Source organism: Pogoniulus pusillus, chromosome 3, assembly GCF_015220805.1.
Source record: "Pogoniulus pusillus isolate bPogPus1 chromosome 3, bPogPus1.pri, whole genome shotgun sequence".
Lineage (NCBI taxonomy): Eukaryota > Metazoa > Chordata > Aves > Piciformes > Lybiidae > Pogoniulus > Pogoniulus pusillus.
In genome coordinates, this window is record NC_087266.1 from 22,042,521 (window position 1) to 22,064,711 (window position 22,191).

Genomic DNA, 22,191 nt, shown 5'->3' on the forward strand with positions numbered 1-22,191 from the left:
AGTCAGGAAAGCTCCACTGCTATTTTTAAAATGCCTCATTTCCTGGTTCAGAACCACTCTACACTCAGTCATGAATGGTCCTCCAGAAATACACACTTTTTTTTCAGGTAAATCTTTCTTGGATAGTTTTACTGAGTAGTCATATCACTATCTTTTCTACTTTAAAACAAAAAGTACACTAGACTAACTAGTCTCAATCTATGCAATTTCTGGTCTTTCCCACATCAAATACATGATGGCCACGAATACAACTTCAGGAAAAAGTGTCCAAGATGATTCCACTACAGCAGAATAAGTGAAGCAAATAAAAATTAAACAACTAAGATCCCATCTTATCATCTCAACTCCTCCTCAACTACAAACCCATACTAGAATTGAGGCAAATCAGCCACTACTACAACTGAATCTCTAAAAAAGGCACCATGACATGATTTCTAGCACCACAACATGATTTCTAGCACCACAGCCTATAGACATCCTATTGCTACTACTGCTCAGCAGTCATATTCAAGTACTCCATGCAATAGTTACAGAAATTTCACATGGTCAAACTACAACACAGAACTATGGCAACTGAGTGAAAACAGGCATCCAGTTTTAAAGCCTGTAACATCAGATTTACTGTATAAATGAAATTACTGAAATACTAATTATTTCTTCCATCTGTATTTCTTTCTCTGAAGCCACGTGTACTTCATCTCACGTGTAATAACCATCCTTCAATACAGAAAACAATTAAACCTATGTTTTAGAAGTAGCTTGTGACTTGAAAAATATGGGTTAATCAAGTTATCAGCTTAGACTTGCAAATGAACTCTCCAGCAATATTGATTAGAAATTAATCACTGACAGATTTTTATAACAAAATCCCCCTGGACACAACATTGCTATGACTATATTAAAGCAAGAATTTGTTGGATTGCCACTAAGCTGAAACATTTAAGAGCATTCTACCATTTACCAGCTTTGCAGCAAAGTAGGCCAATCAATACTCTTTTTCTAATTATTAGGTTAATGCCAACACAATAAGACTCTTTTGAATGAGCATTATAGATACTAAGTCACTCCATGTACTGTGTTGCTTAAGTAACATGACAGATGTCTACAGAAAATAGGTACAGCTCTAATTAGAGAGGGGCACATTCAGCTGTTACCATGCAGACAAGGAACAGCATATGTGTATGCATAGTGTATGTATAGTATCAGGAGACAGATCAAGAGGAAACGGCCTGAAATTGTGCCATGAGAGGTTTAGACTGGGTAAGAGGAAAAAAAATTATTCAAGGAAACAGTGGTCAGACATAGGAAAAGGTTGCCCAGGGAGGTGGTGGAGTCACCGTCCCTGGAGATGTTTGAGAAATGTGTGGATACAGTTTAATGGCCATGGTGGCCTTAGATTGACAGCTGAACTCAGTCATCACAGAGGTCTTTCCCAAATAGAAGAATTATATGACTCTGTAAACAAGCAGGTGCATATTATTACCCAAGAAGAAACCTTGAAAACAAGTAATACTCTAAGCAGGAGAACTGGATTAATTTGGCCCTGAAGAATAGCTCTCTACAAGACAAATGCAATACTTTTAAAAAGCTTTGTGCTCCCTTCCAACAAACAAATCCACTGTAAATAACTTGATTGTTCTAAAGTCTCAAAAGGTTGTCCACAGGAGAACAGGCAGAAAACTCAGGCAGCTCACTCAGCACAAATTTGGTTGCTAAATCTGAGTATCTGCAAAGGATATCTGACCAGTTCCAGTCAGAGCCACCTATCAGCAAGAAAGCAGCTAGTACACAGCTCCAAAACCACCATGGCTGCAGGTCACAGCGCAAGTTATAGCAGAGGGAGGATGGAAGCATGTCTAGGAAACAAAGTAACAAACTCATTTTCCTTAAAGCAATAGCAGCTCACTACACAAGTTTGACATTTGAACAGCCGTGCAAACATCCAAAGAAATGCCTTCTTTATACCTGCAACTCAGATCTTTTAAATCATGTTCTAAGTTATGCCACTGCGCAAGTCAGGAGAAACAGTACCAAACCAATTTTTCTGACAGCAACCACTGTGTGATTTCAAATATTAGTTTCATCCACATACCTTAGCTCACTGCCATGCTAGTGAAATACCAAGGATCAGTTATTCTGGTAGCACTAACAGAAAAAGCAGCAAGCATTATGCTGAGGAACTCACTCCACTAACATGGAATTTTTTCCCCAATAGCTTCATTAGTTGCCACTTTCCCTGATTCTCCAATACTTTCCATAAAGCCAAGTTTCACCCTGTTGAATCATCCTTGAACAGGCAAATGCTGCCAGTAGGACAGTGGTTACTCCCTTGAGAAGTGTGCATGTGCTGGCAAGATGCAGTTGAATGCAGTTCTACTTTCCCAGTCATCCATCTAAAGCACTTCCACCCCTTAAGAATTCAGATTGAGAAACAAGATGAACTTCACCTTCAGGCTAACGTAAAAAAAGCCCTCACTGGATCTCATGTCCAGGGGCAGTAAGTAGCATTCACCCACGGGCATTCATTTCACAGTCCACACACTTGAAATAGTCTCTAATCCGAGAGCTGAAGGATGAATACTGCTTGATGTTCGAGCTTTTAACACACATCCCTTTGCAAGAACAACTACTAAGAAAGCCAGACACAGGCATCTGAGGGGGCTGGGTGACTTAAGTGAATGTCAAGACCTTGAACTCTTCTCTCACCAAGCAAGCTTTGTTTCCATTAACATGTAAAGATCAGGTGCCCTGCTAACAGAAAAGAAAGAAACAATAACAAGATTTGAATTGGTGGGTGCCAAGGTCCCACAAGCACACGACACTTCCTTTCACAGCAAAACGCATTGGCTTCAAAGGTTCTGCTGTAGCTCTCAAACACAGCAGCAGGATGAACACGAGTTACCTCCAGACAATCATTACCACTGTGGGAGGCACAGCTGCAAGCTTTTATGCATTTCCAGTTACACTGTACTACATTAACACAAAACCCAACAAGTAGTTATTATACTGGGTGCAGAGAAAGCTCATCCACAGTAATCTCTCACCAACGATATTGCAAGGCAGAACAATGAATCACAGAATGTTAGAGGATGGAAGGAACCTCAAAAAGACATCCATCCCAACCCCCTTGTCAATGCAGGATGACCTATACCAGATCACACAGAAACACATCCAGACAGGTTTTGAATATCTCCCCAGACAGGGAGACTCCATCGGCTAGGCTGTTACAAATGCACAGATCATAACCAAGACTCAGCAGTTACATGCATGTAACAAACGAAAGATTATCTTGCAGAATGTTAGGGATTGGAAGGGACCTTGAAACACCATCTAGTCCAACCTCCCCTGACAGAGGAGGAAGACCTAGAATAGGTCACAGAGGAACATATCCAGGCAGGTTTTGAATATCTCCAGAAAAGATGATTTCACAACCTCTCCGGGCAACCTGTTCCAGTGTTCTGTCACCCTCACAAGAAAAGAGGTTTGTCCTCATGGCTAGGTAGATCCTCCTGTGCTCCAGCCTGCACTCATTGCCCCTTGTCCTATCTTTGGACATCACTGAGAAGAGCCTGGTTCCACCCTCCTGGCACTCTCCCTTCACATACTTACAAATATTAATGAGGTCACTCTTCAGTCTCCTCTTATTCTGGATATTGAGATCCAGCTCCTCCAGCCTTTCCTCATAAGGGAGATGTTCCACTCCCTTAATCATCTTTGTGGCTCTGTGCTTGATTCCTTCAAGCAGTTCCCTGTCCTTGAACTGAGTAGTCCAGAACTGGACAGAATATCTGAGATGCAGCCCCACCAGGGCAGAGTAGCAGGGAAGAGACATACTTTTGATCATGAAATCTTCAACAGAAGCCACCAGCTGTTTATGAATTCTCCAAAGAATACATCAGTAAGTCTTACAAGGAGCAGCTATTTCTGTGCCTATCCAATGATTACTGGTCAACTGGAAACTAGGCCCTAACCTTTAACCAGTGTTTGCTGTAGCAGGCAGGAACTTCTGCCTGAACCAATGGAATTTTATCAGAGACTCACTCTGTCAGATGACTACAGTTCCTGCAGATGAAAATTCCAGCCAGTAAGGGTTTCCCTGCCCTGTATAAAGCCTAAATGCTTCCATCAGCTAAGAAAAGGCTAGGTAGTGCTTAAACACTCTGGGCAGCATGAGACTCTGACCTTCAGTTAAAATAGGAGTGTAAAAGGAGCATGACTTGCAAGACTTCAATCCTACAAGATATCATTGCTCAGAAGTTATCAGAGCAAAGCAAAGAACCAAGAACCATCACACTTCCGTGTGTCATGCAGCTCTGGAGTGACCACCATCCATAGTCCAAGTGCCTGTTCTGTTCCCATCTTCTCCACACTCCTCTAGAGTTTCTCTGTAACTTCAACATCTTACACAAGTTTATATATCAAAAGATAAAACCAAGTCACAACTGTTTAAAGAGCATTCTTCTGTCTAGCCACTGCAATATCAAATCATTGAAGATTTCCCAACAAAGCTGTTGAAATACTGGAGAAAAAGGATAAATCTATTGTTGTAAATTATTCACATTGACAATGAAACCAAATCCATTTGAACTTCAATAAAAAACACTTCTAACAGCTTAAAAATTAAGCACTCAAAATTCTTACCAGCTAGAAAGTCTACATCTCGAGAACCTCACATTTCCCCTACACTTCTTAGCACAAGGATTCCTTCATTCACAAGATAAGCAACTCAAGGTACCACTGTATTTAGAAGACTTGTTCTCTTCCTCCTCTGTAACAGGAAGAGCTCATTATGTCTTACAATCTGAGCCCTGCCTTCTCTGATTCATAACATTTAGGAAGAACAGTTTGGGTCTGCTGTATTAAGACATTAAAGCTCTTCTGAAGGACAGTTAAAGTTCAAGACATCCTACATAAACAAGTTTTAACACCCCCCCCCCCCCCCCCCCCCAAAAATGACCAAAAAGTTTCATCTAGAAAACCAGACACTGAGGTTTAAGAGTGTTTTACCAAAAGGGAAATCCAAATTCACACAGACATACATTCTTACATCATTACTTACTAGGAACACATACTATGAATGTTGTGTCACTGCTTCTGCTGCCAAGTAGTGTTATTTACCCTAATGCAAAAGTTCCATTTCAGGAGCAAGATGTTTAGGCTGACAAATCTATCTGCCTGCACTTCCTGAGAAGCTGCATGAGCAACAAGCTTACCTTTAAGGACTCTGCTTTGATAGTTATCTTTGCATAGATCATTGCTAAGACAAAATCTCACGAAAATGCCTTATGAACAGCTGCCCACTGAAGGATGACAGTATAATTATTAATCTCTAGGTCAGCAAGTTCAACTCCTAGCTGTGAATTTTCACTCTACAGCACCTTGTGCCAAATTGCTCCAGTATCAACAGGACTTCTGCCATACACAGGCAGTGCAGAATTGGACAAACTCTTGTAAACCATGTGGTCAAAGCAAGTATTACTACCACTAGAAAGGCCTCCTACAGTAGTGCTTGTGGCACTGTTAATACAGTGCAGGTATTAGCACAACTGCTTACACTCAGTTTAACCTGCAAACAAGACCTTGTGGTCACATTTAATGGAAGTGGGACCATTTTTCCTTCCAAACTCTGTACCCTGGAGACTGTTCTGAAAGCAGGCAAATAGAAAAGGCCTTTCCATTTGCTCTCTACTCATGCAATGCCTACACAAATGGGAAGAGACTCCTGTCTGTTTTTTCAATAACAAACACATTAGACAAAGGACTGTTTAGAAACAGCACTAAAAGCTCTGTAGGCAAGGTATTGTTTCAGCATGCTGCAATACTGTCAGGTCATCACTACAGAACTACGCCCTCCCTTTTCAGTAGCCTTGCTGACAAATACAACTCAATAAAAGAGAGCTAACACTGGAACAGTTAACCTAGAACTATCTAAACAAGAAAGTTTAGTAACACATTTAGTTCCTGTCCAAACCCAAATTATTCTTCACAATAAACATACATGAAAAAAGCCACAAGTTAGCTAGCTCTCTAAAAGCCAGAGTTCCAACTTCAGCTTTAAAGCCCAAATGATGCCACAATTTCAGCACCTATTGCTCTAGTGACAAGCAAGAAGGTGATCTAAGAAATGAATACTCTCATTTCTCTTAAATAACTTCAGTTCACAGAAATCATATGAAAAGCAGCTAGAGTTCTTGAGTTCCACCACAGACAACTAAAAGAGAACTTCTTACTCTTATACCCTACTCTATCAGCCACTAGTAGTTATGGTGAGGTCTGTAGCATTGAGCATAAGGCTACGTACATCAGTAGAAATAGGGAATTTCTAAGTGAATTTCACTTGTAATTGAAAAACACCTGCTTTGACTCCACTATGTAAAACAAAACTATGTCACACAAAAAGAACACCCTCTTGTTCACACATTTCTTTGTATAGAGATCACCAACAGAACAAGTCTAAGCAGAAACACAATCACAAAGAAATACACACTGTGCAATATTGGCCAATATTTACAACAAGCACAGAGGCAGGTAGCTTTGCTTTCATGAAGTCAGATTGCATTTAAGCTTTGCCTCTAGCATCTGAAAGTTGCTTAAATAGTCAATCTATAGAGGGGTGAAGAAAAGCAGTTAAATTTCCCTGCTGTGTTGCTATTACTGACGTATGAAATCCATCATGATGCAAAAAAACAAAACCAACCAGAAAAATTTCAGGATGTCACCGAGCAAAACATGAGCAGGTAGAAGAGCAGTAAAACTCTCATACATGGGAGTTGCTTTCTTCTAAGCAAAATTCAAGTTTAAAATGTCCAGGGACTCTGGCCCAAGGAGTACCCCACTAAGACTAAAAGATGCAACAGTTTCAAATCTATTGGCAGAATCTGTAAACACATCAATACCAGGCATACAGTAGTTGCTACATTTAGTGGGTTTTAATGGCTAAAAATCCTTCTATAGCTGTACTGAGTTCTTTTTTCATTGTGGTAGATTATAGTATCACCAACAGCTGCAGTGCAGGAAAATTAAGTTTTTGTTTATTTACAAAGTACGTAGTACCAAGTATTTCTTTTCAGTTAAAAACAGTATCTACTCAGAACTGAAGAGTCAGGCAACTGATTTAATATGTGATTAGACTTACACCATTCAGAACATAATAAAACATCCCTTCTCTGAAGAATTCCAAAATGCTTTTCCGCAGCCACGCAGGTGATCTGTTCACATGACAACAGAATAGATCTCCAAATCAAATACAAACACAAGTAGTACAAATGACTACAGTGTCTGAACTCTACCAAAAACAATCCAGACACAAGAAGAGGGAAGTCCTACCTAAAGAGCAAAGATACACTCTACTTCAAGAGGAATGCTGGTCTACAGCATTACCTGCAAGTTCATGCACTTGCACATAGATCACCACTCACAGTTTTCAACTGCAGATTATAATCCCAACTCATTACACATTACAAAGGTCAATACTAATTGGCTGGTGACACTAACAGCTCACATTTCAGCTGCAAGAACTCAAGCATGAGAACCTTCACATGTTCAAAATGCATTAACACCTCTAAATCACAATTGGCTTCTATAATATTTATTCACAAGCTAAGAAAGTAATGTGCTTTGCTTCATTTAAAGCAACAAACAGCTGAAATCACAAAGCAATTCAGACTGGGTCTATAATTTTGTAGCAATCACCCTGCAGGCAGTGGAGGAAGTATAGGACTTTGTTTGTCAAAGGACTTGTGGTATTACTAGAAGCCTTATTTCAGTCTTCAGCACCACACTCCTAGTACTGGTGCTTCTGCTTTCTTAGACAAGAAATTGTCTCACCAGTTCGCATGAGTTTTTAGACTGTGTACAAATTAGAAGTGAACACAGAAGGCTTTTTTGCTCATTACCTTTTTCTAGAAGAACTTAACTTCTGCCTGTACAGAAGACAAGTATCTGACCCAAGGATTTTCTGGGTATCACTGTATTCTCTCTCTCTAAATAATATTCTGTATTTTCTCTCCAATTTGATTTGAGAGTTTAATCTCTGTCGTTTCTCTTTAAAAAACCCACGACAATGCTACATACCAAGTCTGAGCTCGGAGTCTTGATGGGATGGAGGTGCCTGTCAGACTTACATTAAAATGCACTACCGGGACTTGAACAGAAGAATATTGCATAAAGCAGCAGTTAGTACAACAACTGCTACGTACTTCAAAAATCTGAAGACAACTACAAATGTCCTTATAGTTATTTCAGCATCTTTTGTGCTTCCTAGAACAAGAAACCACACATTCCAGTTTATTTTACATTGATATTATCACAGGCAACAAGTGACAGGCTGAAAGCACATAACTGGTGATTTCTACTGCATGCACTTGAAGGAAATTTCAGTACAGTACTGTTACATGTCAAGGGTAAGTCACTGATATAAAAGTAAATTGCTGATACCAACAAGAAACATGGAGACATTGTATTTATGTGAAAGTAAGATGGAATCAGACTCCTAAGATCACCAAATCCAGCCATCAATCCAGTACTACTACAAACACTAGACCATTACCCCCAAGTGCCACATCCACAAGGTCTTTGAACAACTCCAGGAACAGTGACTCCACCACTTCCCTGGGCAGCTTGTTTCAAGGCCTCACCATTCTTTAGGTGAAGAAACTCTTCCTAATATCCATCCTAAACCTCCCTTGCTGCAACTTAAGGCCACTTCCTCTTGTCCTATCATTAGTCACCTGTGAGATGACACTAACACATACCTCACTTCAACCTCCTTCCATATCTACAGAACATTCTGACTCGAAGCAAAACAGATCAGTCTTCACTGAGTATGCCTTTGCAGAAGTATTCATGCCATTAGTTTGGTGATCTCCGATGTATTGACACTGCATTCAAACCCTTACTATCACACCCCATCTGTGTCCATGTGTTTCTACAAAGCAATTAGCAAGTTTGTTCTCAAAAGCTATAAATCACTGAAGTCACTCCCAAACCCACAATTCAGGTAATCTCATGAATCAAATTCAGTAATCAAGAGATACAGTTTAAGCAACTAGGCAAACTACAACAGAAAACAGAAACCAAACAATAAAAAACCATTAAAAATCAAATAATTTAACATCACCAAACCAGTTGGCACTTCTGTTAAACATTTATTTACACACTGTGCTGATCAGCTATGTAATGAGTGCACAAACTACCAAACTGAGCCAATAGCAGAGTTGGAGCTTTGAAATATTAATGATCCACTACTACTTAGAGTTTCACACCTAAATTAGAAGTAAAAGCCAGTATTTTAAACAACTGCAATGAAAACTTTTTTACCACTGAAAGAAGGGAAAAAAAACCACGTCAGCTGAATCTCTACAGAAGCTTGACAATCACATGCTATATAGCTAGGTATGTCTTAGGTTCATGAGAACTGTCGGCAGACTTCAATCCCTAAAGGTAGAATGCCTTAAGAGTAGATTATAATTATGGTTTAAGCAACATAGATCTGTGTATAGAATGGCTGAAAGCTTTCAGGATGGAACCATTTCTTACTGGACTTAATGCACAGAAACATTCTAATTGGACATATTACTGAAAATGAACAAGTCAAAACAGGTACTAATTAGCCTTCATAAAAGCAAACATACTAAATGTAACCACAGCTATGCTGGACAAAGAAATCCTATTTTCTCATTTTTTTGTATTTCAAAGCTTCCATGATGCTCAAGCTTAAAATGGAATGTCATTTACTTTTTATTAAAAGGTCCCCAGTCTTTCAAAGTGAACATAGTAGGGATTTAAATGCAGGTAGAAGAGATATGTCCTTACAGAAGGAACCACCAATGCAGTGGTGACAAAGGATAAAGCTAAATCCAGCCTACAAAGCTTTACAACACTAGGCTTTGCAATTGCTTGTGAAGAAGTTCAAAAAGCATTAAAAAAATTTAGCCATTGCTCTATAAATTCTTGTAATCTCTACTTATTTACACCAGGAAGCTTGGCAAAGAGGAAACAGTTCTGCCTTTTACATCCTTACACTTGAATACTTTCCCAAGTCAGACATGTCAGTGCCATCTTGCTATTCATTTAGCTTTGCAATAGCACAATACACTAACTTCAATGTGGTATTCAACAAAACTGACAGCTCTAATTTGTCCAAGAATTTAAATTACTGGTACTTAGCACTTCCTCCTTTTGCTCCCACAAATATGCATACAAATTCACTTTGAATAGTGCTTCTCTCCTCAAAAACGTTTTAGATATTAACATGCTTAGTGTATCTTAAATGAAAAGTCATGCCAGTGTCCTACCTTGCCCCACCTTACACATCCCCATTTATTCTTCTATTTTGTTTAGTTTTATTTTGCTTTAATTTTGCAAACCCATGAGCATTCATAAATGCTCACTGTTTGTCTGAGAATCCTTGATGACTACCTAAAAGATAACAGTCAGAAGTCACATAATTTACAAAAAACTCTTTTATTATGGTTTAGTTAATTAGAAGGTGTTAAGTTGGACTTGATGATCTCGAAGGTCTTTTCCAACCTGGTTGACTCTGTGATCATCTTCCTCCATTCAGCTTTCCATAAGAGCTGAAGTACAGGTGTTTAATTCGCTTAAACAGTGCCTCGTACTGTAACACACTGATGTTCCCCTATGGAGACAACCTATCTTCACACCCAATGGCACTGCGAAATCCAGAAGTTGAACACAATAAGCAAGAAAGTCTAAAGGCAACACAGCACTGCAGTTCCTCATAAGAAACTCAGATATTTATGTAAGCAAGTGAGATGAATAAACTACTGCTCACTCCACACAAAGCACCCTTGCTTACGATATTATGAGTTCAAGTCACCTTTGCCTTCATCCTCACTGGGGTGAGGGAAAAAAATTCTAATCCAGAGATTAGAGAAAGTACACTCAAAGCCTGTTAGCCTTTCAAAAGTCAGGCAGATCAAAGCTTTCTTAATAAGCAGCAATAAGTTTTCATAAAGGGGACTTGATTTCCAAGTGACACTAAGCAGCGAACATCTCTAATCAGGTAATGCAAACATCTCTGCTTTCCCACTACACTACCTGCATTTGACCCTATCCCTCACACACCAATATACCTCATAACTCGAGCTGCCCTTGTCAGGAGGCAAAAGCCTCAGGAGAGCTACTGAAAAGACTTCTATAGCTATCAAGGTATGGCTTTCAGATAGCAAGTTCAACACATCAGCTCCCAGATGTTACTATCAAGTTATTGGTAGAACCACACACTACTTTTTCATAAGATTAAAACAGGTCACAGTATCATCAGGGTTGGAAGAGACCTCACAGATCATCAAGTCCAACCCTTTACCACAGAGCTCAAGGCTAGACCATGGCACCAAGTGCCACGTCCAACCCTGCCTTGAACAGCCCCAGGGACGGCGACTCCACCACCTCCCCGGGCAGCCCATTCCAGTGTCCAATGACTCTCTCAGGGAAGAACTTTCTCCTCACCTCGAGCCTAAATTTCCCCTGGCGCAGCCTGAGGCTGTGTCCTCTCGTTCTGGTGCTGGCCACCTGAGAGAAGAGAGCAACCTCCCCCTGGCCACAGCCACCCCTCAGGTAGTTGTAGACAGCAATGAGGTCACCCCTGAGCCTCCTCTTCTCCAGGCCAAACAATCCCAGCTCCCTCAGCCTCTCCTCGTAGGGCTGTGCTCAAGGCCTCTCACCACCCTCGTCGCCCTTCTCTGGACACGCTCAAGCATCTCAACGTCCTTCCTAAACTGGGGGGCCCAGAACTGAACACAGTACTCAAGGTGTGGTCTGACCAGTGCAGAGTACAGGGGCAGAATGACCTCCCTGCTCCTGCTGACCACACCATTCCTGATGCAGGCCAGGATGCCACTGGCTCTCTTGGCCACCTGGGCACACTGCTGGCTCATGTTCAGGCAGGTATCAATCAGTACCCCCAGATCCCTTTCTGTTTGACTGCTCTCCAGCCACTCCGACCCTGTCACAACAGGGAAACCTAAACTACTAATTCTGCCAACTCCTTAATCTCTGCTTTTCTTTCTGTAAAGAGGGAAAACCACAAGTAGCCTATCCACAGAAAATAGTCAAATTCAGCTCACAGTGATGAAAAATAAATTGAAGAAACATCCAATGAGACTGCCCAAAGAGAAATACCAAGACAAAGAAAATGTGTTAATTTAACTGCTCCTAAACCACAGACTTTCCTAGGAAAGTACGGAAGAAGTCAAATTTGAAGTGGAAAGCCCTGTGTAAGTAAGTTCCTACATTACCTGTCAAACAATTCTCTTTCCAGAGAATACTCTGAGACTTGTCCTTGATAACACGCACAATAAGAGTCCTAATAGAAATCATCATTTCAGCAGGATATAATAGTCCTGTTTTTATAACAGCACTCACGCAAACCATTCTTCGAACAATAACTCAAACATCTGCATTAACACACACAAATCTACTAAATAACACTCCAGCTCAGTCATGACAGAAGCCATCTGTTCACCTAGACAACCCAAAGCAAGTGTAGTAAGCACTGCCGCAATTTGCTAATCTTGTACATCCTTACATTGTATGTTTCAGTGCACATCTTTAGCGTTTCCCAAGTGCAATAACATGACATTTATCACACATGCAGGAGTCTTAAACACAGCTCTACAATGAAAGGCTTTGAACACAAAAACCAATTTCTGCTGATCCTCAATTAAAGAACACAAGTGGGCCATACCTTAGTATGCAAGTGGATATGAGTTTGTAAACATCGTAGTTATTCTGTTTGACTTCTCCATTTCTTTCTTATCCTATGATTTTTTTTTAATATTTTGTCTAGATATTCTTACAACTGGATGCTAATTTCTAAGAGAACACCTTGAAGAGTTTGCATGGTGGATTCTATTTGAATCCCACACTGATGTTTTCATGGATTAGCCCTTATATCCTGGGGTACTAGATTAGGTCCCATTATTAACAAATTAACTGGCTCTGCTGAAGCAAAGATCTTCTCACACATCCACACTCATGTGGCTCTGTGGCCGTTCGTGTCTGCTCTCCCTACTGCTGATAGAAGTAGTTCACTCCCTACTGCTGCTGGATCTCTCCTTCCTGCTGCTCCTCCGTACCTCTAACTAGATCCTGGTGCCACTGGAGTCAACGGATCCGGCTACCCCGGCAGAGACAACTTACTGTGTTGAAACCAGGTATGGGCAAGGCCAGGAGTCAGAGAGAGGGACCACAGCTCTCCCCACCACGGCTAAGGGTGAGCAAGCTGCCATCTGGAGGAGAGGATGCCGGGGGCTGCTCCGTACCTGACCCAGTTGTCGCGGAACTTGCTCTGCTGAGGCTGGTTCAAGTAAATGGTGCGGGCTGGTGCCTCGTCCAGATCCGCCGAGGACGTGGCTCCGGACATCTCATCATCCGCTTTCTTATAGCCCGAGGGGGAACAGACAGGTCCTGCAGGGAGAGCGCAGACAAGAGGCGGTCAGCGAGGGGCCGCACCCGCCAGAGGCGGGCAGGCAGCTCCCAGGGCGGCGGCAACACCCGGCGGGGCCTCGCCGGGAGGAGGACTAGGGACAGGCAGTGGCTGTGAGCGATACCCCCGCGGTGCTTACCGCGGCGGAGGCCGATAAATAACGGATAGCCGGGGAGGGGGCGGCGAGGCTCGCCCGAAGCCAGCTGGCAGAGGAAGAGAACCGAGGTCCATGCCCCCCGCCCCGCCCCACAGCCGCGAGGAGGGGCGCAGACCCCGCACCGCCCCCGGGAGCGCCGTGCCCGCCCCGGCTGCCCTGCTACCGCCTCTAGCGAGCGGCGAAGCCCAGCTCCCACCGAGACCCGTCCGGCGGGGACCAAGAGGCTGGTGTTCGGGGACCCGCTGCCTCCGTATTTCGCAGGCTTGCCTCTGCGGGGCAGCCCAGGAAGCGGCGGGGCACCGCCGGCAATCTGCGGCACCCACCGCACCGCCGCGGAGCTCCAGGCCCCTCGCTTCCCGGGTGCTACCTGCCCGCAGGCATCCCACGCTTCCGAGTCCAAATCCACGTGGCAACACATCTCAGCCTCACTTGGGCCTCTCCCAGACCCCAGAGGCACGGCCAGTTACATACGTATATCTGCTCCGCAAGCTACTTTCTGCCTCTGTCCAACATCGCCTGCAGCGCGGCCAAGCCGCGGGCTGGCCGCAGAGTTTGCACTCCCAAGAGTAAGCTTTAGACTGAAAAGAGCAAAACCCGGTTTGCTTTATACCTACAACTTCAAAGACTGAAATCTTTGACTAGATTTGCATCTCAAACTGGTCTTGAGCGAACTGAGTCCTAGGAAAAAATGCTTAACTTTGCATTAAAAAGAAAGCCAAAATATAAGGTAAAGGAGCTAGCATTTCCTCTGTCAGGCCTGAAAGTCTTGCCAAAGTTGCTGGAGCCAGATTTATGTTTTCCCCTTCTATTCTGAACCAAGGACATGTATTACATCACTTGAGCTGTAAATATACTAGAGTATCAGCATATGAAACAAGTGACAGATTTACTAAGGTAGCACAAGTGGCTTTAGGCAAGAATAAGAACCTATTTCATAGGAATCTGAATAATGTTATTTTAGGGTTCTTTGAAAAGTCTATTCACAGATAACACTGAGAAACAACTACTATAAAGCTACATCCAGCAGCTATTTCCAGCTGCGGTACAAAGCTAAGATCATACTGCAAACAACCTCACGTGATCAGTCAGTGGGTTAAAAAAAAAAGCAAAAAACATCAAAAAAGATATCAGGGACATGTCTTATTATGTCCATACAGCCTTGAGGGAAAGAATTCAGTCCTAATACAACCTTAACACACCAAACATGTAAGTTTTCGCACATTACTAGTACGCATCTGTAAGTAGAATATGGGTCTAAGATAACATCCCACCCCTTCATCCCAGACTTTCTGAACGGTTCTTTATTGCTAGTGCAAACATGCTCCGTATCCTCCACACGTTAGCCACTGGAGGGCAACATTACCCATCCCTCTTATAGAACAGTCCACTACACCAAAGAAAACTTTGCAGTGCTAGTAGCTGGCCAATAAAGTTAATGCAATTAAACTATTACGCTTCCAGCAGCACTCTTTCCCAAGACAAGTGTTGCACATTGTGAATTTATACTTTGGAAACAGTAAGCTGAACTTGTGAGTGTGAGACTAATTGATTTTCTATCACTGCAGCTGACACTGATCCAGACTGCAAAAACATGCCAATTCAATAGTATTTACTTAGTGACAAAAGACAAAAGCTTTGGAATCGAAATATGTAAGACTATACATTATGCAAGACTATGCCATTATAGTACTATATTAGATTACTCAGCCATAAGAAGCTTGCCACACCAGAGGACCACTCAACCTTGCTGAGTGGGTATTTTCCCCTTCAGAAAAACAGAGCTAAGAACACTACTGGATACTTGTTGTTCTTTCCCATTGATTTCATGTTGTGTAACTGCAAAGGAGATCAAACAACAGTACTCTTAAGAGCATTAAGCGCAAGGAAGCAGCTTTCATCTGTTTTCCTAGTCAAGCTCCAGAACCTAAGTGCAATTATTCTAGAACACACACACTGTAAAAATAGCAGGTTTTCCAATACTTTTTTTTCAACTTTTTCATGACTAATACTTGAAATCCTTCTGTTGACTAGCTCTCTTCACTGCCAAGTACCATGAAGCTGTTCCACAACTTTAAGGATTAACCAGGTCAATACAGCTAAGGTCAGAGGTATTTAGGTTTACTTAATGCACTATGCTTTTGGCTGCTGTCTCTCCAAGGTAGGTGCCCCAAGGACAACATCACTTGCCTTATTTTTCAGATGTACTGAAATATATTCAAAGCAGACTTGTGAGTGGGTATAAACAGATGTATTAAGAAGGTTTTTTGGTTTTGAAAGTAGCTCAAGTCAGCTGCATCAACTCTTAGTGGAATAAGCCTTATTTTGGAAGACTATTTGGTAATCCTGCCCTTTGGAAATACCTTGCACCTCCCTCTTGTTAATCAGCTGATCACACCCAGACACCCGCAAACATAGTGACCTATGCCACTGGCTGCAGACTTGCTTATTCCTTGCATTTAGAAAAACTGAGAAAGCCCTGAGATTCTGATGGGCTTCTACTGGGAAGCTGTTACCACCTTCAGAAGGCATCCTTCTCAAACAGACTTGACGACATGCAACACAGATGCCATCACTTCAGCCACAAGAGAGCAATTTCACCTCTGCTCTATGTTTCAGAAAGGTAATGGATAAATACAGCACAGATTTAACTAACTCAAACAATGTTGGAACTTAAAACTGAAGTCTGAGCAGGAACAGCTGTTACTCAGTGTTTACTTCCTTGTATCCAAAGGAATCAGATTCATTGACTACATTTCTTGTGAGATGCTCTTGTGCCCTGACCTGCACTTTCTCTGTTATGTACCCAAAGCCTTGCAACACTGATATACAATTTATCTTGGGTAAAACTACTCTTAATAGGCTCCTTGAACCATGAGTAAAACCAATGTACCTTACAGCCTCTTCATTTAGAGACTTTACCGTATTTTGTATCTTCTCATTACACTGATTGTTAATATATATGCTCTCACACTTATGTCCTACATATAGATGTATGTGCATTTATTTTACATGTGGTATTTAAAAGTCAATGAAATTTTGACAAAAGGAATATGACTCTACAGAAATAGCTTAGCATGGTTATACTGTGCCATTAAGATAGCTCTCATCACTTGCTGAAAATGTCATTTTTGTCTGCTCATGTCATCCGAGCTCTGCTGTTGGTCTTCCTAGTCCTCTTGTCAGTATTGTTCCACACCCCAATCAAGAAAAATCCATTGCTTGTGTCATCACAGTCTTCTGTACAAGTTACCAAGCAGAGAGCAGAAGAGAAAGCAGAAATTCTGTACTGGTCAAAAGTTGTCAGGAATTGAATCAACATACATCATTAAGTGATTATTCCCACTAATCTTTAGGAAATGAACTCCCAACCTACCTGGAGCAGGGCAGGAAACATCAAAAAGTAAACAAAACAACCCAACCACAAAAAGAAAATCTCAGGATACTTGCAAGCTAATCTACCCACAGGCATTCTACAAAAGAACTGGAGAGCTAGTAGAGCAGCATGATCATTACAATGAAACACTGTAATTACTACCTATTTTTACAGAACTTAGATCCTTACAGAACTTAAAATGTCTGATATATCTGGCTTTAAATCCAAGACATGAAACACTTAGTGGAGTCTTATACTATATCCTACTGTGATTTACAAATTCCATGAATCAGACTTGAGTTACAAACTCCCTTTTATCAAGCCTATTAGTTTCTTCAAGGTTCTTACTTCACACTATTTTAAAAGCTCATTTTCTTATTAAAAAAGGGGGGAGGTGTTAAAGCTTGACAAAAATACCAGGAGATGTTACAGCTTTCTCTCGTCATTAAGAGAAATCAGATTTGATGCCCTGACAAACTCATATGGCATTTGTTACTTGAAAAGCAACAAATTATAATTTAATACTCTTACTTCACTGGGCCTGCAAAGATAACATTTCCCATGTCTGCCTGCCTGCCTCCTTAATGTCTGCTCAGTAACAAGCATAGCTTCTGTATAACTGAGTAAATAAAGCGTTGTGAATTCTGTAGTGTTTTTAAAGATGAGTCACTTGGGAAGCTTCCCAGCTGTCAGAAGTCACAAGAGAATTCTTGCTGAAATAGTATCATGTTAAAGTAGATTAGCCAGCTAGTTACTGCTTCTGTCTTAGTGAGATGCTTGACTGTTCTCACATGTTCCATTTTAAACAATCAAGTGATAATAAAGCAATTAAGCATCTCACCCAGACAGCAGTACCACAGGCTATGAGAAACAGGTTTGTAAAAGTTAACCAGACTGGCTGCATTATGTCAAGTTTGGAATCTAAAGTTTAGAATCTAAGAGCCCCTGCCAAGAACAATCCTACTGACTTCTGCATACTATTTGCAGGAATAAAATCTAGTAGGACAGACAGTGAGCTAGAGAAGCTGACCCCACTTGAGTAGAGTTGGACTACAGCCTCCAGAGGACCTTTCTAACAGCTACTCCAATTTGATGCTCCAACAGTCACAAGTCAAAGTTTAGTGATACAGCATTCCTTGTGCCTCCCTAAGTCAATTCAGTGGCAGTTTTCAAAGACATCTGAAAGACTGCCTTCCCCAAAGGAAAAGAGCCTTACCAAAAGCCTCCACACTGTCATTTACAGAACATGTGTTGGTTTTGTTATAGGTTTAGTCTCAAAGAACGAGCAAACCGAATATCTGAGAAGACTCATATTTAGAGGTGGGAGTCAAGTTCAGACTTCTGTCTGCATGGAAATACAAAAAGTTTGCTTGTAACAGGCAACCTCTGATTGAATCACCATCATTTTCTTGGGATAACATCCTTTTCATTGGATTACTTTCACAAATCAACTAGCAGTTCTACAGCTCAAAACTGCCAATGAGTTTATAGATAAGACAGTGACTGTGAAACTTGTCTGAGTTATGAACTAAAATACACTTTTTCTTGCACCATTACCTGTCTTCACCATTTAAGAGAAATGCTCTTGAAAGCATAATCTAAAAGTGCATGAAGGCAATAATTCAAACAGGCAGAGCACAGCATACTCTCATAGGAGATGCGTGGCATAACCTCCTCCAGGAAAGCTTTGTTCCCACCAGGAGTAGGATACCTTAATCTTGAGTTGCAACTAGTTCATATGAAAACAAATTATCAACAGCATTAAAGTTTTATTTTGTAGATTTTAGAAGACTTCTACAGTGTTTCTACATACTCAAATCCAACAGAAAGGAAGATCTGGAATAATATAATATGAAGCTTTTCTTTTCCATTATCAAAAGTAACTTTACATGTGCTTCCTTCTTTGGAGATATACGTCCTGCAAAGTAAAATGTCCTTAGATCACCTACAAGTACCAAGGTTCCTAATAACAACAACCTGGTAGTTAATGTTGCAGTTGCAATTCCTGCTTCTCTCAAGTATTACACAAAAGCTGATCTGCTTCACATTAATAAATGAAAGAGCCATTATAGTTCTAGCAAAGAAACAAGTACAGCATAGTATTCCTTCCCACATGTTATTTACCCTGTATCTTAGGAGAAAAGCAACATGTATCAATAAAACATTCTTTTTGGCATTAACTGGGGGCTTTTTAGCTGTTTACAAAAATTCTTTTTACTCAGCTTTAAGTAAATCAGCACCGTAGATGTAACTAACAAGCATCTCTCCGAAACTTAGCAGTTCAGGAGTTCAGTATTCCATTAAATTTGACCATGAACAACCTTGCAAATTTTCATAGATAGTTATAAAGAAGAAAAGAAGAGGACCTTTCCTCAGCTTTCCCAAGGGAGGTCCTCAGAGACTGAGGCCAACCAGAACTGTAGAGGCCATCTGCTAAAAATGAGTCTTTTTTTGTGTGATCATAAAAAGTGAAAGATTTCCACCGGAACGCAAATGGTAAGACCCAAAAAAGGAGCTACGCGTACAAGTAAGGTATATTTCTGTTTAGGACTTGACAAGGACTCAGTTTCTGCTTTAGAAGAAACTACAAAGTAGAAACTAGTGTCTAACCAGGTTTGAGGGCAAAAAAGCACCTAAGAAGGAAATGGTGTTAGTTCTGCTAACACGCGAGCTAAGTCTTTTCAGACCAAAACACTATCATTCTGTGCTTCAGTCTCGGATAACAAAGAGGCCATGACAGATTCTAGAAACAGAAGATGGTTGCTAGCTACACCATACACAATACATGAGAGAACACATGCACATAGCCTTCAGAGTATCATCAGGAAATGCTTGTGGTGCTGGAAGCAAAGCTATTCTTCCATCTCCAGAATTCCTCACATTAGGAACCCTGCAGTGAGCCTTTAATACTAGCAGGATTAAATGCCTGCCACAAAGCAACACTAACCAAGTAAAGAACAAATCAATTGAGCCAAATGTCTGCATTACTGTTTCCATAACTGGATGAGTACTCAGAGTAAGTCGCTCCATTACCAGTTTCTGCAGTAAGGCACAAGGAACACGCAGTCACAAGGAAGGTACTGATTTCCTTACAGGAAAAGGTAGAATTTCACTCAGTCCTGACACTATAGATAGTAGGGACATTCTCCAAATGTCTGTACTTGTTTTGGTTTGTTGGATCTTGATCTTTTGTCATTTGAGTATGCTTGGTTTGCTTTTAAATTTTATGTAGCTGCTCATTCCAGAAGAACTACCAGGATACAGATTGAGCAAGACATCGGATTAGAGCTCTTCCACAAGGTTTTACTCTCAAGATGTAATTTACATCTGCCAACAGCAAAAGCTATAGTGCAAAGGCATTGTGTTCAGGTCAAGCAATTTGAGATTGGTATAGAACAGTCCTACTAGAAGTCAAACTTGGGCCAATGGGAGTTAATGCTCTCAGATAATTCCTCAGCTTAAGACAGAACACAACAAGGCATCAATACCTTTGTAGCAGATGTTTTAGAGACACACAGCAAGGAAAAGGACAGCACAGCAGAAAAATGAGATTTGAAGGTAGGATTTTTTTTCTGTGCTAGATAAAGACCGATAAAGAAATACAAACTCAAATTAAGACAGTAGTCTCCAAAAGTATATTAAGAGTAAACAGCTTCAGAAGCATGACAAGAGAGGGCCAAGCAGAGGAATCCTATTTTCTGAATGGCAAGATGCAAGGACAAAGTCATCATCAAACTAACTCAGATATTGCAAAGGAAATTAAGGAGACATGTTTGCAACTTTTTTCCTCCTTATAGGTATGCAATGTGTGTAGACTATCCAGATGAATGGGACCAAGAAGGGTATTGTTGGACAGGAAAGGTAGCCCATGTGATACACTCATGGATTTCAGAAGCTGCTTAAAACTCAATTGCTTACAATAAAAGCCAGTAAATTACTCTGGTAAAGAAGCTGCCATGCAGGAGGAGCTTCTAACAAGCTTTTCTGTCAGAGAAGCTGTCAACCTACTTTGAGACCAATATTGGGGATAACTTCAGTCAATCAGTCAAACACACAAGACAGGTAAGTGGTCACTACTTTGGGCTTGCTTACTTGGAAGACTGCAGCAGAGCTACATAGAGCATGCAAGTGCATTAATCCATCTTTTAGGAATACATGTTAAAAATCCTACAGTACAAACAGCTAACAGTGCACTTCAGGAATCAGAGTAAGAAATGCTGCTATAAAAACTGAGACCTCAGCTAAATTAAAAGAAAAGCTTGGGTGCAGCAGTCAGTAAAAGGAGAATTGATTTTCCTGTGTGATGTAGTTAGAGAAGAAATGCAGTGTTATGACAGAGAGATACTTGTAGTATAGGTGGACTAGTAGTTAATAGATAACTGGTTCATCATGATAACAGACACACAGCACCAGTAGCTCTCACTTCATAGTAAGTGGCTAGAATTGCACATTTGTGAAAGACTTTTACTAGCCTTCACTGAAAAAAGTGACTGAGATTACAGAAATTAAAACAAGTACTCCATGTGCTTGGCTATTTCAATTCCTGAACAAGAGTAGTTTGTGTCTTGAAGTTAAATTGTTTCTTTCTTGTGTTCATCCCCACTGAAGCTGAACTTGACAGCACTGGGAAAAAATCTGAATAGTTTTAAATTACAAAACAGAAAGTTCTTAACTCTAAGAAGTTCAAGGCACGAAACACAGCTTGCTTTGAAAGGCAACCTCAATGAGATTGTGAATGGAATTGCATGCCACAGAGAGAGAGACAGAGTCTGGATTTTGTTGCATATGGCCAAATTCATTTGAATGAAGCTGCTATGTGTTGTCACTGAGAAACAGAACAGATTCCTAGCAGAACACTAGAGACACTAACAAGCAGCAACCAGGATTAAGTCACTGCAGGAACAGAGTATACCATTTAGCAGAAGCCATGTATAGAGAAGATTTTTATGCATGATCATGCACAAACACTGTGCATTTCAAGAGACAGAGCAGAACTTTTATTGAGGCAAGGAATAAGAAGTAGGCCCAAATAAAATTCGCTTCCACCTGCATGAATAGCAGACTGCACATTATTCAAAGCAGAAGTGAACTGGCAGAATACTCTGGTGTGGGAAAGTAAAGGTGCTTAAGGTTGCCCATGGTCTGAATTCAGGTCTCCTTGGTGTGTTTCTTTTTGCTTCCTAGAATGGTATAATGAAGGCCTGTTATTTC

At 41.0% G+C, this 22,191-nt stretch overlaps 1 protein-coding gene across 4 annotated transcripts in view; it reads right to left on the reverse strand.

The window, feature by feature from the left end:
- The window catches only part of ATP8A2 (ATPase phospholipid transporting 8A2), a 377,320-nt gene that overhangs the window by 319,306 nt on the left and 35,823 nt on the right, over positions 1 to 22,191 (reverse strand). For all 4 annotated transcript variants that reach the window (XM_064172175.1, XM_064172155.1, XM_064172165.1 and 1 more), the window contains one exon: positions 13,287 to 13,431. In XM_064172175.1, coding sequence (XP_064028245.1) covers positions 13,287 to 13,431 — 145 coding nt within the window. The remainder of the gene's footprint in view (positions 1 to 13,286; positions 13,432 to 22,191) is intronic.